Source organism: Lutra lutra, chromosome 1 (genome assembly GCF_902655055.1).
Source record: "Lutra lutra chromosome 1, mLutLut1.2, whole genome shotgun sequence".
In the NCBI taxonomy this organism is placed as follows: domain Eukaryota; kingdom Metazoa; phylum Chordata; class Mammalia; order Carnivora; family Mustelidae; genus Lutra; species Lutra lutra.
In genome coordinates this window covers 176,338,653-176,357,666 of record NC_062278.1, presented here as the reverse complement: position 1 = coordinate 176,357,666, position 19,014 = coordinate 176,338,653, and the positions used below count along the sequence as shown (strand labels likewise).

General features: G+C 41.9%; 1 protein-coding gene across 7 annotated transcripts in view; it reads left to right on the top strand.

The window, feature by feature from the left end:
• ITPR1 (inositol 1,4,5-trisphosphate receptor type 1) overlaps positions 1 to 19,014 on the top strand; it is a 331,871-nt gene that overhangs the window by 185,327 nt on the left and 127,530 nt on the right. For all 7 annotated transcript variants that reach the window (XM_047746291.1, XM_047746284.1, XM_047746265.1 and 4 more), the window contains 8 exons: positions 240 to 440; positions 2,277 to 2,528; positions 3,740 to 3,865; positions 6,506 to 6,634; positions 10,942 to 11,062; positions 13,524 to 13,708; positions 17,410 to 17,558; positions 18,491 to 18,602. In XM_047746291.1, coding sequence (XP_047602247.1) covers positions 240 to 440; positions 2,277 to 2,528; positions 3,740 to 3,865; positions 6,506 to 6,634; positions 10,942 to 11,062; positions 13,524 to 13,708; positions 17,410 to 17,558; positions 18,491 to 18,602 — 1,275 coding nt within the window. The remainder of the gene's footprint in view (positions 1 to 239; positions 441 to 2,276; positions 2,529 to 3,739; positions 3,866 to 6,505; positions 6,635 to 10,941; positions 11,063 to 13,523; positions 13,709 to 17,409; positions 17,559 to 18,490; positions 18,603 to 19,014) is intronic.

The window sequence follows — 19,014 nt, the reverse complement described above, 5'->3', positions numbered from 1 at the left end:
TGTGGGTGCTGGGGTTTCCCGTGTAGTTCATTGAGCTGGAGACAAGTGATGCATTTCCCTTTCCGTGTGTTTATTACAACTTACAAAAGCAGGCAGTACAGAAGTGAGAAAGGAGAAAGGTCTCTTTGTGGGTTTCAATGCTTCTCTCTGTGCGTATTGCTAGACTCTCTTTCTCACTTGACCAGCTCTGTCCCCCTTTTGACCATTTCCCTGTGCTCCTGCCCTCACTCTTGTGCCAGATCCTGGAGGCGGTCACCATGCAGCACATCTTCATGAACAATTTCCAGCTCTGCAGTGAGATCAATGAGCGGGTTGTCCAGCATTTCGTTCATTGCATTGAGACCCACGGTCGAAACGTCCAGTACATAAAATTCTTGCAGACGATCGTCAAGGCAGAAGGGAAATTCATCAAAAAGTGCCAAGACATGGTCATGGCTGAGGTGACAGCTGTTTGTTTCTATATACCTTCATCTAGAGTTTCTGGCAAATTTTTAAATTCTTGCTATCTGTATGAACTGGCACCCTCTCCTGGAGCCACATAAATGGACAAAATGTAATTGTGGTGTGTATTTGTGAGCTTAAATTGTATGTAGAAGTGAGAGTCTGATCTGATTTTTTCATAGCAAATCTATTTATTTTAAGGCATTTTGGCTCAGATTCTTCTGAGAGGAGAAAAAAATAGGAATATTGAACAAAAATTACAAAGAATAGAGATTAAATATAGATAGAAACCACTGAGCCAGAACAGCCTACATTCCTGTGGATTATATGACAGTTTCTTTAGTTATTCACTTAACTTGCTAGAAAAATTGTTGCTTGCTGATTCACGGGAAGAAGCTGGTCAGTGGAATTGGGACTAAGTCCCACTGGGTTGTCTGTGGGCAGTCAGGGCCATATGGGATGCTGTCTGACCGGGAAGGCCCTCTGCCACACCTGTGTTCAAATAGACTCAGTTGAATCTTCCCACCTGTTGAAAAAATGAAACATCAAATAAATCCACTTAACACTTGGATTTATAATTCCCATTTAATAAGAAACAGGGTTCCAGTGGAAGGTAGTGTAGTGTGTTTAAAAGAATTGACTTGACCTGGGATATGAATGTAAGCTATACTACTTTATTGGCACAGTGACCTGATGACTTGCCAACCCTCCGCGAGCCTTCCTATAAAATGAAGGCACGGTGGTATTCAGCCAAGAAGCGGACATGCCAGCTCAGGGGAACGATGATGACAATAGGAGCTAACATTAGTTGGAAGCCTGCCATACCCTAGTCATGGTTCTAAGCAATTTACATATAATCATTTATTTCATCTACAGGACGCAGCACCGTGAGTTAGGTATCAATTTTGTCCTCAGTTTTATGAGGCACAGTGAGGTTAGATCCATGTGGAGAGTTGGTCATGGTATCTGGCATCTAATTAGAGCTGACAGAAGTGAGTTGTTATTACGCAGATATTATGGACTATATGTATTTTGACTTCTGTGCCAGCCCTTTTTGGATCTTCTGTATTTCCTGAAATTGATTTACCCTTAAGTGGACTTATGAGAAGCCACACACACAGTCCTGGGGGCAAGTTATAAGTAGGAATGCCTTGATTCTTTGAAGGAGTATTGAAAGGAAGACATACCTTAGTAAGAAGTGGTTAATTGATAGGCAGTATATGAAAGAGTTGTAAAAGGGATACTACTTCTCAAGCATAAAAAAGATGGAAACATTTTTAAGATTTTATTTATTTATTTGACAGAGAGAGAGATCACAAGCAGGCAGAGAGGTAGGCAGAGAGAGAGGGGGAAGCAGGCTCCCCGCTGAGCAGAGAGCCCGATGCGGGGCTCGATCCCAGAACCCTGAGATCATGACCCGAGCCGAAGGCAGCGGCTTTAACCCACTGAGCCACCCAAGTGCCCCGATGGAAACATTTTTGAAAAGAAAAATCATAGCCTAAATATTAGGTTTGGAAAACCACATGCAAGCTTGCAATCTTCATTTCCACTGGGTATGTGAATGTGGTTCTGCAGACTTTCTCTTCCCCTGGTAGTTTTGTTTAAGGCCACTGTCATATACCTGTATCTGTCGATTAAAGTGCTGCTGCTGCCCATTTTTAGTTATTGATTAACAGAAGTGAATGAAATTTAGATGAGTTTAGTAATAAAGGTGAGACTGGTTTTGGAAAGCAAACGCTGACAAAGCAGCTCTCCTTCGCTGCAAGTAGATATTTTTTAATGGTGTCCCCACCTCCGCAAGCCTGTAATATAAACAAGCCCTGTTCTTTTTATAGCTCGTTAATTCGGGAGAAGACGTCCTCGTGTTCTACAACGACAGAGCCTCTTTCCAGACCCTGATCCAGATGATGAGGTCAGAGCGGGACCGGATGGACGAGAACAGCCCTCTCATGTATCACATCCACCTGGTGGAGCTCTTGGCCGTGTGCACTGAGGGCAAGAACGTCTACACGGAGATAAAGTGCAACTCCCTGCTCCCGCTGGATGACATCGTCCGCGTCGTGACCCACGAGGACTGCATCCCCGAGGTGAGTGAGCCTTTCTCATGCCTCTGCATGGTGCGTGTGGAGCTGTGGCCGGCCCACACGAGACCTCACAGTGCTGAGACCTGCAGCTCATTTCATAGTGAGGTCTCAGTTGGTGGAAACAACATTTTCTCGAATGCTGATTTTGTACATAAAGCTCGTCGGTGGGGGGATGTCTGCTGTCTCCTTGAGAACCGTGGGAATCTGCTGCTGTGCTTCTGTTCTTGGTAACTAATAACAGCCTGTTGAGCAAAGAGGATTCTTTGAATCCCCTTTGAATGAATGTCTGAAAAAATGAGATTGAATGGGTTGAGATATGGTTCATGGGCACAGAAGACCCGATTCTGCAAGTTTATTCTTTAAAATGAAAATTTGTATTATAACAATAATGACAATTATAAAATATTGAGGAACTACAGGTAAGCAGCATGAAAATCCACCACCCATAATAAATAACTGTTCGATTTTGAAAATGATTCCTTCTAAGCTGTCCATTTTCTTGTTCATATATATTGGCTGGTAACAAAAATGACAGAAAAACAGTGGATCATCCAGAATATAGTTTGGCTTTATATGTTTAAAATATATACTCTTAATTTTTATCTTAAATATACATATATTTGTATATAGTATATGTAGTATGTATCATATCTATGCTAGTATGTTTTTAGATGATTTTTTTGAAAAGTTCAAATAGCAGAGACTATAAAGGATTAAACTATGAAAATTCTCCTAATCTGTTCCCTCCCACTCCACAGAAAATCATTTATTATGTTCTTGTGCATTGTCTAGAATTCTGCATATAAACAAATGTAAATATATGTTCTTCATTCCCCCATGCCCTTTTTATTTATTTATTTTTTAATACAAAAGGTGACATTCTGGATACACTGTTCTTCTTTTTGTATCAGTTCATAAAGAGATTCCACATTCCTTTTTTATAGTTACATAAAAATTTTATTGTGTGGATGTTCTGTAATTGCCCTGCATGGCTGTTTAACAGGCTTATGAGACTATAATGAGATGATAATAACTGGTGATTCTCGTGAAAGAGGAAATGACAAGATTGCCTTTTTCTCACAGCCTTGTCCACTTAGACTTCTGGACTCTAATCTGATAGGTGAAAAGAGTGTCCTAACATAGTTTTGATTTACGTTTCTCTTATTCCATGTATACCAAGTCGGTTTTTCAGAGAAGGCTGTTTCTGTCTTCAGGTTAAAATTGCATACATTAACTTCCTTAATCACTGCTATGTGGATACGGAGGTGGAAATGAAGGAGATTTACACCAGCAATCACATGTGGAAATTGTTTGAGAATTTCCTCGTGGACATCTGCAGGGTAAGGCTCTCTGGAACTGAGCATCAGAGCGGAAGTGTGTGTGTGTACGAGTGTGTCTGGACATCCTTATGCAGGCATAAGGGAAATAGCCACATAATTTCAACTCATTAATGTGTGGTACAGGGGGGCAGATGTGTTTCTTGGCCTCGCATATGTCTCATTCCTTTCTACTTTTTACTCCTAACAGAGAATACATTTTATGCGTCATGTGTCAGGGAAGATGGATCATTTCTGCTTTTCACTTCATCCTTTATGGATTGATCTGTGAATAATAATCTGAGACATGGGGCGCCTGGGTGGCTCACTGGGTTAAGCCTCTGCCTTTGGCTCAGATCATGGTCTTAGGGTCCTGGTATCGAGCTCCACATCAGACTCTGCTCAGTGGGGAGCTTGCTTCCCCTTCTCTCTCTGCCTGCCTCTCTGCCTGCTTATGATCTCTCGCTCTCTGTCAAATAAATAAATAAAATCTTTTTTTAAAAATCTGAGACATACTACAATCAGATTTAAATGTTTTCTTTTCCTTGACACTATGTCTCCTTGAAGGCCACCGTCCTAAGCTTGAGCATTTCTCTCCTTCCGTCTGGTGTTGAGGATCCTGCGAAGCACTTCCCTTTGGATCTGCTTTCCTGACCAGCCATTGAACTGGGCTTCATACTCTTGATTTGGTTTTGCTCCAAGCTTAACGTTAATCTTAAGGCTGAAAGACCTACTACTTGACAAGGCACACCATAGATACACTAGGAGTTTTGTGATGGTGGATTTAGGGGAGAGGTGGTGGGAACCAAGAGAGAATAATTGTAAAAATGAACCTTAATTTCGGACACGTGTTGAAAAGAAAAGTGCACTCTGGAGTCCTAGGCTGTGATAATTTCTGCTTGAATGTACAGTTACCAGTGTAAGACGAGGAATCTATAGGAACTTTTCTTCTTCCCAATTGAGGACTTTATTTAATAGTACTCAGGTATTGGTATCACAGACATATATATATATTTTAAATGTCAAATTCCTCCTGGTCTTTTAATCCCATAAATCTGGGTTTTAGAGATTGGAAAGAAAGGCATGTTTTGTTTTATTTTTATTTTATTTTATGCTGTAAAAAAAAATTTTTTTTTTAAAATAGACTCTATACCCAGTGTGGAGCCCAATGTGAGGCTTGAACTCATGACCCTGGGAGCAAGACCTGAGTGGAGTCAAGAGTCAGAGGCTTTACTGACTGAGCCACCCAGGGACCCCTGCTTTGTTTTTTTTGTTGTTGTTTTTTGTTTTTTTCCTTTCTTTCTTTTTTTTGAATCAGGCTGAGCAAAGTTTTCCATAAAGGACCAGATATTAAACACATTCAGCTTTGTGGGCCATCTGGTCTGTATCACAACTACTCAACTCTGCCTTGGTAGTTTGAAAGCAGTCATGACAATATGTATACATGTGGGCATGGCTGTATTCCACTAAAACTTTATTTATAAAAGCAGCCATCAGCCCTTAACTTTGCTGACCTCTACATTACATTATTCAGAAATGTAAAATCAGTTGCTTATTTCATTTTCTGAATTTGTCTACAAACTGCTGAGCATTAAGCTTAGAACATGGTAGTTAATAAAACTTGATTCTTTTTTGCCCTTCATAAATTTTTATAAGTAATGTTAATGTCTCAAACTGTGTAAGTAATGAATTTGGTAATAAAACTTGATTTTTTAAAAAGATTATTTATTTATTTATTTGACAGACACAAGTAGACAGAGAGGCAGGCAGAGAGAGAGGAGGAAGCAGGCTCCCTGCTGAGCAGAGAGCCCGATGCGGGGCTCGATCCCAGGACCCTGGGATCATCACCTGTGCCAAAGGCAGAGGCTTTAATCCACTGAGCCACCCAGGCGCCCCATAAAACTTGATTTTTAAGCATGTATTTTTTAAACCTTTCCCTCTAAATGTCTGATTAGACATTAGACATTATTTTAAGCAGCATAATTAAGTAGAATGTAAGTAAAATCTGAAATCTCTCCTTACCCCAAAACTTAGAGTCCATGACTCTGATTTACAGCCCACTACTTTCAACAGCATTGCATATCCTTAACTTTTTAGAAATTGGAGTCTAGTTGACACACAATGTGACATTAGTTCCACTGTACAACATAGTGATATGACAACTTTATATTAACATTTCTATTGAATGAAAGAGTGTTGTAGATTTGAAGAGCATCACACACAATGGACCTCACTGATGTATTTGATTCTCTTGATTACATGGATAGGAAACCATAGCTGACAAGAGATGAATGGCTTAACCAGGGGACAATTTGCTTTTAGGGGACAGTATGGATAACTGTAGTGACTATGCCTTAAGCTGCCTTTTAAAGGCTTTAGATTTGCCACACATGGCTAGGAATTGGGGAGCAATGGCCCTCTAGGTGCCATCCCGGTTTTAATGTTGTGTGTGTCTCTATGTGATGTCTGAGTGGAATAGCTTCTCTTCCTGCATGATTTACTGTTGTTATTACTGTAATTTCTAAGAGGGAGACATATCAACCTGCAAGCCTTTACCTTTCATTTGTTAAGGGGGTAATCAGCAGTAGTGGTCCCAGATTTCTTAATCCTACAACTGACCTGCAGGTTTTGGTGTCACGTCTGAAACGTCCAATTGCCTTGCAGGCCTGTAACAACACCAGTGACAGGAAACACGCAGACTCCATTTTGGAGAAGTATGTTACTGAAATTGTCATGAGTATCGTCACCACTTTCTTCAGTTCTCCCTTTTCGGACCAGAGCACGACGCTGCAGGTAAGAAAGGCAAAGGCAGGGCATTCACAGCTGAACTTTGGCAGTGGCTGTCTGCCCGGATTTGGCAGTGAGCAGCTGTCCATGAGCCGTTCTGCAGAGCTTTCGGACAAGATGCTTTTCCCGCTGTGGGGGGGGTCCCTTGACTAAAGAAGCGCCTAAGGATGTTTTCCTAAACCAGATGATTCTATTGGTTGTTGATTTTTATCCCCTTAAGATGCCTTTTCTTCCCCCTTCACTCTTGTTGATTCCTCCCCTCTAATCTTGGCAGCTTTCAGATAGGTGCTCCCCTGTTATTAATACTTCAAAACACATTTGGAGATCTCGATTCTAACTCCCAAGTGTGCGCCCGGAGTTCACCCGACATGGTGAGGGGCTAGTGTGAGAAGTTGTGCAGCCAGCCAGGGGTGCTGCTGCATGGCCTGGCCCTGCGGGTGTATGCACGCCTTCACGCGTGGCACTCCTGGGACTGTGTAGCATCATGGCCTGTGTCAGGATTCCCGCCAGGTCCAAAGGTAGGAATCCATGGATCTGGGAGATGATGTCATTCTTTGACTTGGAAAAAAATCATCCTTTATAACATAAGTCTGGATTAACCGCTGTGTGAGTCTTGCCGCAGGACAAAAGCTGATCTTGGTCTCCAGCAGTGAGAAGAAAAATACTAACCCTCCTTGTCATAGGAGGGGGTAGAGGCTGTCCTGGGGTTGATGGGTGGCCCAAGGTTGCTGGAGTATAGACATAATCCTAATGAAGGTAAATGCTCCAAGGGAAGGGTGATTCTTGGTCAGTGTAATATTCCCTGATGCATTAATTAGATACTGCTATAGTTCATTAATATGCAAAGAGTTCGTATGAGCCTAATACAGCCTATGAGGTAGATAAAACTATTCCCATTTTCAGCTGTGTAAACTGAGGCTCAGAAAGTTTAATTACCGTGCTCAGTCAGGGTCACAGCCATTAGGTGGCAGAACCATGATTTTAGCCTGCTTCTTTCTGACGCAAAAACTTGAATTATGGAATTTTTTTTATTGAGATACCTTTCCTTGGGACTACTGGTAACCTTCTGTTTAGTTAGAAATAGCTATAAAAGCTAGCAGTTAAGTGAAAGTATCCCAGAGTTAGAAGGTTGCCTTTCAAATGTCTGTACTTGTTCGTGAGTAATTAGGGAGCGGAAACTGGTTGGATCCCAAGCACATGAGTTCCTAGAGACCAGAACATGCTCCTCACCAAGTACTATTACACAGAGAGCCAGCTAGGGAAGATGCTTTGGTTACTAAGATTAGACTTGCTTCTTTTGTAATTTCAAGTGACAATCACCACAGCAATGCCCATTCTCCTATAGATTGTGAAACAGTATTGCAAAACCAAAATGTCAAAGTAAATCAGTCACATTAATTGGAAAACCATTAAACGGGAACTTGTGTTTTGGTTTTCTATCTTGGTCACTCCTGTCTCCTCATACTGCCTTACTCTGAAGCCAATTTTTGGACCACCTAATAAGCCAGACTTGTCAGAGAAATGAATCTTCAATATAAATGTTATAAGTTCCTAGCAAGATCCAGGTAGTTTATATATACTTAGAATACAAAATCCAAAGTGGTTTTAGCTTTGTTTTTTAAGGGGTAGCTTATGAATTTCTAGAACATTTATTTTCAAGGAATATTATTTTTGGATCTCTCATAGTCTGTTTTATTTTGTTTATATGCTGAGAAGCATATGCCTCATTTCCCCAGCTAGATTTTTACTTCCTTCCTGGCTTCCTTCCTTGTTTATTTTTTGTTGTTGTTTGTTTGTTTCCTTCTTTTCATTCAGCCCAAACATATGAGGAAGGGAATTGGTGAATTTGGGTTTGGCTCTGTTGCATTTATGTTGCCCATGGAATGTCCAGGGAGCAGCTGGAACTATGGGATCCAGAGAGGAAGAATCGAATTTTGAAGGCTTTAGAGCAGGATAAAGCTGGTTTCAAATCCTCACTCTGTCCCTTACTGGCTCTGTGGACTTGCCTTGGCCACCGAACTTCCGAACCTCTTCGCTTGCATTTGAAGCAGAAATGTAGTATCTGCCATACAGGTTATTGTGAGCCCTAGAAATAATGTTTTATGAAACATCTAGCATAATGCCTGGTGCATAGGAAAGGCTTAGTGAACAGGAACTTGTGCTTTTCCCTGCTAGACTGTCAGCTATGGTAAGAAGGACATAGTTATGTCTTAGCTGCACAGTTGTCTGTGATACTGCTCTGTCCCTGTGCCTCGCTTTGTGCTCGGAACCTAGTAGTTGCTGACTCATTGAATAAGTAAATGAATCGGTGAGACTCAGGAGAATGGAGTGGTAGAATCCAAATTTATACATTGGCTCCTTGAAGTTGTGGCCCAGAAAATGAAGTGGTTTACTAGAGGGGACTGGGCACAGCACAAATAACTAGAGATAAGATACTCAAGAAGCCAGAGGAAGGTCTTCATTCTATCCCACACATAGGATGGGATTCAAGGAACAAGCAGGGCTTCAGGATCTAAGAAAAGGGAGGATTTTATGTAGGTGTTGGGCAGCCATGTTCTTTAGTCCAAGAGGTCAAGTGAGGTGATGCCCCCAGATTGCCTAATGGAAGCTACTCTAGCCAATTTATTTATTTTGTTTTTCCAGAGGTCAGATGGGAACAGAGCCTAATAAATACTGGTTCCATTGAATTAATTTAGTCAAAGAAACTTTTTGAATTTTGAATTCAGAGATACTCTGAATTGGGTTCTCATCCCAACTCTAGCACACTGGAGCCAGTGGGGTGGATGATAATTCCACTGTTGACTTCTCTGGGTCTTGGTGAGGGTTCAGTGAGAGGCAAAAAGCCCTTAGCCCTTGGCATGTGGCACAGAAAGTACTTCTTGAAGAAAGCAATGAGATCCCGGTTTGCGGGTGACCTTGGTGGAAAGAGCACAAGTTGTTGGCATCAGAGAGCCCTGACGTCGACTCACTGCTCTGCCACCACTTGTCCGTTCTTTGATGTACTTTCTTTTAAGCTTTCTGGACCCCCATTTTGTATGTATAGCATTAAGGCAGTTTATTTGCCACAGAATTGTTAGTTGAGTCCCCAAAAGTGGCACCTAATAAGTGTAAGTTACCTGAACATTGTTCATAGAAGAGGTTCTGAATTTTTATTGACCTATTGTACTTTCTTCTAATAGAGTTTCTTCCCCCTTACCCCAGCACTTTCTATTGTTTTTCTTCTATCTCAGAAACCTTTCTAGAGTTTTTTAATGCTTTTTTTCTTTGCTATATTAACTCTCACTGTGTTTTGGAGAGACTATGTAAGTCCTCTTCCCCCAGACTGAAAACCCATGGAGTAGCTCACTGTACACAGTGAAGTTTGCCTTGCAGGTCAAAGCTACCATGACCCGGGTAGCTTTGGGTGGAGACCATAATTATAACTTTGAAATGCGTTCAGAAAGCACTGTCAAACTGAGGAAGTAAATGTTGGAGTTCTATTACTTTAATAAAAAGAGCACACATTTGTACCGTCCTAGGAATAGATTCTACCATATCGTTAACTCATCCGTAGTAAATGAATACTTCGAATGAGTAACCCTCAGAACTGTCTTCTGTTTATATCACTGAAGACACTGCTACAAATAAGTAAACATTCTTGGTGAGATCCACTCATCAGTTTGTTTTTTCTGGTTAAAAGTAGAGGTTCTGCTTATAGGAAATAACGTCTGGAAGGAACTTTGGGTTAATCTGCCTCAGTCCACTTATTTTATATATTAGGTGAAGTTAAAGCTCAGAGACATGAGGGGCACCTGGATGGCTCAGTTGGGTTAAGCCTCTGCCTTTGGCTGAGGTCATGATCTCGGGGTTCTGGGATCCAGCCCCTCATCAGGCTCCCTGCTCAGCGGGGAGCCTGCTTCCTCCCCCCCTCCCCTCCCCCCTGCCTACTTGTGAACTCTATGTCAAATCAATAAATAAAATCTAAAAAAAAAAAAAAAAAAAACACCTCAGTGACATGAGGTAATTTGCCTGAAGTCATACTGCCAGTTGGTAACCGGACAATAATACCAGTTTTCACATTGATTCCATGGTTTATTCTTCTGGTCACTCAGTTGGCATCAAGTTTATAGATGCCCTTAAAATGCTTCTGATTTTTTCCTCCTTAGGCTAGGCAACTTCTAGAATCCTGCTGATTACCGGTCACCCCCTTCTCACTCTTGCAAAGGGTCCATTACTGTTAACCCACCGTTCAGTGCAATGTCTGTTTCTGACAGGCATATCCGTGATCTGCAGAAAAGTCATACTGCCCGTCTCTCGGCCTCTCTTCCTTGCAGACTCGCCAGCCGGTCTTTGTGCAACTGCTGCAAGGTGTGTTCAGGGTTTACCACTGCAACTGGTTAATGCCGAGCCAAAAAGCCTCTGTGGAGAGCTGTATCCGGGTGCTCTCTGATGTAGGTAAGATACCGTGCAGTTTGGATTGAACGTGATGAAAATGAACTGCCTGCCAGTGCTAGAGATAGCCATTTCTCGAGCGCTTGTTCTAGCTCTTCTGAAGTTCTGCATGCAGGATGGAATGGAAATCTTCTTGATTGCGAACCCTTGCTTTCATCTACCAAGCCAGCATCTCCCAAAGTTAAGAGCCAGTAAGTCCCAAAGAAAGATAGCCTTTGAGAAAGTAAGAGTGCATGGTTCAATGTGAGGCAACTCTTGGCAAGTCCCAGGGCACACAAGCTAATTGAAGGCTCTGGGAAGTCTCTCATGCAAGAAATGTATTTGTTTACTCCAGTAAGTGTATTTGACCGTATGGAAACTTTCTTCCTATGAAGTACACGTCCAAGCCCAGGGAACATCCTTTCTCAGAAATGGTGTGCTGATCCCTTTTGACTCGATGATCAATGGTGCTCCATTCCCTCTTCCCCACCCCTTACTTGTCACCTCTCTGGCAGCTTTGAAAGGAAGTCTTAAAAATTACTGCTCCCTTCACCCGGACTTAATCAGGCTCTATTTTTTGGCGCTGTTCCCCTTCATAAATGTTAATTAAGCAAGGAGTTCCCCTGCCTGCCTAAATTTAAGAAGAGTTCTCTCCCTGTAGTAGCTATTTCCATCCCTTGAGAGCAGCAGCAGAAACAGGTGAGGTTCTCAGCACTGTTGAGTAGTTGCCCAGCAAATATAGATGCTGTCTATTAGGGTGACTTCCTCATTTCAGTCCTCCCATCCTGATTTCCTTGACTCTCACATGGTAGGTGTTGGTGTCTATGCAGCTCTATTTCATAATAAGAGATGAGGCTTTTGAAAGTGTGTACATTATAGGGTCATGACATGATACCCCAGAGCCAAGGCTCTGAGACAGTATCCCCAGAACTTGCTACTCTGCCCTCGGAGGGTTATGCGTCAGGAAGTTGTTGAGTAAAATTTGGGCAGGTTGCCCAACTGACCAGCTCAATGCTCATTAGGGAGATGAAATGTTTTAATTGGCTTGAAACTGATGAGAAAAGACGGAGGGGATGTCTTTTAAGTGGCAGGGCATGAAAACCGCACAGCCCCCCAGGAATTCAGACATGTGCCTCTTGGGGAATGCCTCCTCCTGACTAAAATCACACCAAAGTTCACTATTTTTCATGGTTTATCTTCAGAAAGGGGTATCTGGTGCACATTATTTCTAGCTGAGTGTACGCTGTGCATCTTGGGTTTTGTTTTTTTTTTTTTTTGTATTATTCTTATCTTTTTCCCCAAATTTCTCACTTGCTTTATTAAACCTTAAAATTCGTTGGCTGGCTGATGGTTCCTTAACCCACACTGGGTTTTTTTGTTTTTGTTTTTAATTGGATTTAAACAATTGCCTCTCAGATTGCTTCTTCCAGGGTGCTAGCTTTGATTTTACAGTTAGATACAGGTAATATGGCACTTCTTCTTTGCTTCTGGTCTTAGGAACCATTAAAGATAGGCGGTTGTTGTCTTGCTTTTTGGAGGTTGTTGGATTTTCCATATGGAAAAAAAGGATTGTTGGTCTTATTTCCTTCAATTACGCTTTTTATTTTGGATGAATTTCAGACATATAGGAAGGTTGCCAGGGGAACACACAGAGTTCCCATATGCCCCTCACCCAGTTTCCCCTGCTGTCAACATCTTGCAACACCAGAATATTTTTGTCAAAACTACAAAACTGATATTGGCCCATTGCTATGAAATAAACTCCAGACTTGGCACCACTTTTTCCATCAATGTCCTTCATCTGTTCCAGGATTCTGTCTAGGGTCCCACGTTGCCTTTAGTTGTGATGCCTCTCTAGGCCCCTCTGGGCTGCAAAAGTACCTCGGACTTCCCTCGTTTTTTATGACATTAACAGTCTTGAAGAGTGCTGGTCAGGTGTCCTGTAGAATATCCCTGCTGTGGGTTTGATTGTTCCTTTCCTCATGATTAGACTGGAGTTTAAGAGGGGAAGACACGAGCCTAAATGGAAAGAATAGCTTATGTTATTGTAAATATCATTGTTTGTATTATGTTTGGCTTAAATTGGCATTTTGTAGATTGTTGTGTAGAATACCACCGATAGAGGATTTTTGGTAAAATAGCCAAATCAGTTCCCTGTCTTCATAATTCTTTACATATATGAACACAAGGGAGACCTTAGGATGCCAATCATTGAGGAAATCCATTGAAGTTTAACTTTGACTTGCCCAAAGTTTGACCTTAGAACATGTTAATCCTCAGAGCTACTGCCCCCAAGAATTCACATTGAAAATTGCTGACCTAAGGATGGTCAAATTCATTTGAGCTCCTCAGCGTTCACACTCATTGTCATGCAAGTGACATGGCTCAGAAAAATCTGCCTGAAGGATGATGGGGGGGTTAAGTCTGTCTTTGGGGCATCTGCTTCTCAACTTGGAGTCTCACAAGTCATCTTTCTTCCCTGTAGCTAAGAGCCGGGCCATCGCTATTCCTGTGGACCTGGATAGCCAAGTCAACAACCTCTTTCTGAAGTCCCACAACATCGTACAGAAAACTGCCATGAACTGGCGGCTGACTGCCCGCAATGCGGCTCGCAGAGACTCTGTTCTGGCGGCTTCTAGAGACTACCGGAATATCATTGAGAGATTGCAGGTAATGCCTGACCCAGAAAGGAGTGAACCTGAACCAGGCCGAAGGTGGTTCCCATACAGCAGTGCTTCCATGAGCCAAAGAAAAACCAAGATGGGCCATAGAGAGATGTTGGCATGTGAGTGGATAGTCAAGCACCGTAATAGACATAGGACGGAGAATGCAAAGCTACTTGGGAAGAGGAGAGCTCCTCACAAAGTCATGGTCTGTAAAGATTCATAGATTTATAGATTTCTTTATGTAGAATGGGGACTCTGCTCTTACCAGGAAGGAATATTCAAGTATTACAAAGGGGTACATAGAATAAGGGCATGAGGGCTCCATGTTTTTTTATTTTTTAAATCACCCTGGATATGTAGCCTCTTGATTTAGCAGGTAAACTAGTGTAATAATGCCGAGAAAAGAGTTTTCTATCAGACCGAGCCAACTGAAAATAAAAATGTTCGTACCTGGATTGTACTTTTTTTTCTTAGCACCTAGGAAGAGATCTGTCCCTTTATTAAGGGAAGAGTAGTGAATATTAGGTGTATGTGAAACACTTAAACATACATCTTAACGTGAGCACCTTCCTTTAGCAAGCTCTTTAAGGGATTCTCTTACAGGAAGTGCATGGGCCATTGTCGGAGATTCTCAGACACTTCAGATGGGCCTGCTGCAGTGGTTAAGGGCATGATCTCAGGCCAGCGCCTGCGGTCAAGTCCTGACGCCATTGCTTAGAAATGCTGTGTCCTTGGAAAGGTTACTTTATTGCTCTGTGCTTTGGTTTTCTCATCTGTGAAGTAGGATAATAGTAACACCTACCTCAAGGGGTGGATGTAAGGATTACAAGGCTGGTAACCTGTTCCCGTTATCGGAACACATTTGCCTGCTTACCAAATCACAACAGCCATTATTTCCTTCTTTTCTGCTGCTCTAGAGGTTGGCTAGGCTCGCTAAGGTGTTTCTTGCTCAGGGTCCTGAATGCAGTTGCAGTGAGATAGCAGCTGCGGTTGGACTCGTCTTGGAATCTTGCACATGTTTGGCCGTTGATGTTGGGACCTCCCCAGCTGGAGCTGTGAGCTGAAGCATCTCCATGCAGTTTCCCCATATGGTCGGTGCTTGCTTGCAGCATGGTGGCTGGGTCCCAAGATTAGCATCTCTCAGAGAGAGAGACAACGAAAGCTGTAATGACTTTAGGGCACACATAGCATCATCACTTTTGTCAAATTCTCTTGGTCAAGATACAAGTGTCCACTGAGGTTCAAGGGAAGGGGACATAGACCACCATATGATGGGAAGAATGAATGTCAGTGATGCAGTGCAAGAAGGACGTGCAAGAGAAGATATATTGCAGTGGCCATTTTTGGAAAATAGTTCATGTAAACAGCATAAGATAGAGCCTGGTGTGTAGTGAGCACTTGATAAATGACAGCTGCTATTATTATTACTGTTACTGTCATTGCTGTTAGGACTGTAACAATGAATCTCTCTGAGGTTATATAACCTGCCTACAGATGCATTTATTAGCTCTACTCATGGTGGGCACTAGGAATGCAATGGTGAACAAAACCACAAATGAGTAGTGCTATGGAGAGCTGCTGAGGAACCTCATCTTGTCCAGAGCTGGGATGGTGATCCAAGGCTTTGCTGAGGAATGATGTTTGAACCAAGATCAGAGGAATATAGGACTTACTTAAAGAAAGGAGTAGAAGGGAGGGTAACGCATATGAAAAGAACTTTTTATGGGACAGAATGTGATGCATTTGAAGACCAAAGGAAGGTCAGTGTGTGGCTGGAAGCCCATGGAGCTGGGGAAGTAGGAAGGTGTTCTTAGGTCAGGGAAAGAATTCCACCCTTCCTCTGACAGACTCAGTCTTAAAGGTAATTTAGTTCAAATAGAGTGCTTCCTCACTCTACTATATTTTTAAAGTGAAGGGATATTATAACTCATAATTGTTTGAATGCACAGTATTTTTTATTGTTCAGACTAAATAAATTATCTGCAGCCAAACACACCAGTTTCTTGTGCTCTTCTCAGATTTATTATGCATATTCTTGAGGAATAAAATAAAATATGTAAGCCTAGCTAATGCTTACTATGAAGACTTGAGTAGTGGCTGAAAGGATCCTCATTATGCCATGATTTATTGTCTGAGTCCCTGTAGTATAAGATTGCCTAGGACAGCAGAAGTTATCATAATATAAGAACATTCACTTGCAGCCTGACTGCTTATATAATTAATTTCCATTGAGACATCCCCTCACTTAACACCAGCATCTTTCCCTACCCATTGCTTCACCATCCTTGTCTGTTGGTCTCTCCTCGATTGCTGAATGCTAAACGTTTGACAATACAATGCAAATCAATTGCAGTGTAAAGTTCAAACCTTGCAAAAGATGCAGGATTTTATTAATATGATTTTGAAGAACTGCTTCAACCCCCTGCAAATGCTATAGACAAAGGTTTGCCAGATTTTTAGGACTGATAACTACTGAAGAAGAGAACTTTGGGTGCTTTCAAAGAAGAAACAGATTAAAAAAAAAAAAATGACCCTCTTTTTGACTGTGCTGTGAATGTCAGTATGAATTAAGGGATACTATAGTGTACTCTTGCTGGAAAAATTGCCTTTCCCCCTAAAATAATTTGATCGATGCATGCATTCTTTATGCATCCTAAATATTATTGAGTGATTGTAAATTTTGTTCAGTATAAAATAAACAATATTCACATTCTTTAGTTTTAGTTTTGGGGTAACAGTTAAATCAATTCTTTATTGACCATTCCCTATGAAATTTGGGTCTCCAGTTACATTGAATGACTTAAAGGTCATTTAAGTGACCTTTCCCTTGCAAATCTCCCTGGTTTACTAGGCCTTCCTCTATTATCTACCCTGCTGTGTTCAGCTCCCATCTTAGTCAGCAAGGCTTCTAGTTAGGTTCTGAGTCACCAAGCCATCCAGCAGACTTTAGCATCTTTTGAAGATAATTTCTCATCTGTTTTCTGCCATTTGCCTTTATATGGTGTTTGTTGTGTTGGTTTTGCTGCTCTTTCAACTTCTCTCTGTTTTCCTCTCCTACAGCTATGTGTTTTGCATTTGAAGACCATCATGCTATCAGGGTACATGTATTTAGCATGTTGATACAGCATGTTCATTCATTTGTGTGCTCATTTTGGTATGACTTTTTATTATATAATAATTCATGCTCATTGGAAGTAATTTGACTGTACTCCCAAGTACCCATTTATGGAAGAAAATTGGAATCACCTGCAAGCCCACCACCCAGAGAAAACCAGTAGTGATGTTTTGCTGATATTTGGTATATATCCTTAGGTACTGATGTTGTTTCTAAAAAATTGGATCATATACTCCATGCTATTGTTTAACCATTTTTTTGCATTCATATTGTAGTCATTTTTCCATGTTGTCGAGTGTACTTTTTGCATCGTATTTGAAAATATGTGGAATGACCCCTTGAGTGGCATAAGGATCATCACAATAGAAGGGCTGGGAGGTTTGTTTTTACCTTGTTCTCCACATCAGGGGCTATGGCTTCAGATACCCCTGGGGCAATGTTTAATAATTTGCGATAAATATCAGACAGCACTAACGGCGCTCTAACCTAGCCTAGGTTGGGGTCATTTTTGAGGTCAGAAATGAATGTTCTTACTCTCCTGTAGTCAGCCTCGGTCTGAGCTGCTCACCAAAGCTGTACTTCCGTTCCAGGACATCGTCTCGGCCCTGGAGGACCGTCTAAGGCCCCTGGTCCAGGCAGAGTTATCTGTGCTCGTGGATGTGCTCCACAGACCTGAGCTGCTTTTCCCAGAGAACACAGATGCCAGGAGAAAGTGCGAAAGTGGTGGCTTCATTTGCAAGTAAGCAGCCTCTCGCTCTGGGGTGGTCGACTGCGGAGCCCTGCTGACCAAAGTACCTGTTCATTAAGAAGCAGATGCTGGCCTGGTTTTTGACTTTGATGAGTACAAGGTCATGCATTAGAGTCCCGTTCTGACCTTTCTAAAGTCTGTGGGTTCAGTTGTACTTCCTGACACTTGTTTCACGTGAGAATTTCTCCAACCATCTTCTGTACCACAGGCACCAGCAGGGTGTCCACTGTGGGCTGGAAGGGTCGTGACCCTTCTGCCCTGAAAAAGCTCAGACGTACCAAGATCCCACAGTCTTTTCCCAACATCTTTGTAATTTCTTAGTTTATGCCTTGAGGCATTATATCTAAGAAACAACCGGTTCCATCAGTGGAAATCTCCGTTTGATTTTTATCCTAAGGTGGGTTGATTAACTTGGGAGTGGACTCTGCCTCAGAGCCCCTCCAAGGACCCTGAGTCCCTCAAAGAACAAGACTATGGGTTAATGAACAGTGTTTGTTCACCTTAACGATCATCCTCGTGACTTTTTTGTTGTTGTTGCTGGTTTTTAATACCAGTGGCATATTTTAACCACGTTATCAGCACCCCTTGGTGCGTAAAAAGCCACACTCTATAAACTAACAGGTTTGAGTGGACCTCTGTCCTATTTCTCTTCCCCCTATCGTCTCCCCCTCTTATGTGGTAGACTCCTGCCCAGGGTGCCCTTTTGCTGTTACTGACCAGCGGGTGTCACTGTTGAGACACTTTAGAAACACTAACTGGCAGTTCTCACTACAGTGAATGCCCCGAAGCATGTCGAACCTGTGAGCCTTTGATAAATATTTGTTCATTAACTGACTACTTAAAATAAGTTGCTTGCGAAGTGATTGTTTGTTTAATTCAAAGATCATTTCATGGACCTAATGCATGGTTTCCCCTCCATTCAGGTTAATAAAGCATACTAAACAGTTGCTAGAGGAGAATGAGGAAAAACTCTGCATTAAGGTCCTACAGACCCTCCGAGAAATGATGACCAAAGATAGAGGCTATGGAGAAAAGGTACTGCATTTTATGCTCTTGTCAAGACAAGGTCTTGCTCTTCAATTGAAGTGGGATCATGGGTTAGAAATCTGCTGTAGTTCAGGCGTATTGACTGAGGGGACTTGTTACTTTTTAAAGCTAATTATCCTGTCATAAAAGGTAGCTAAATCATATGTCTTCTCTTCTAAAAATCACATATACTTAGATGTCTTATAGGCTGCTTGCCACGTAACCTAATGTTAGAGAAATAGTAATAAGGGATTTCGTCTCAATTCCCGGCATGAGTGCAAACGCCTCTTGTGTATCAAGGCACACATTCCTGACTGGCGGGTTCCAGCTATGCATACCTGTGGGCCTGCTTGCTTCTTTCTGGTGAGATGTTGCACAGTGCTTCCAGTGTACTGAAGAACTCCCTCCGGTTCTAACTGGA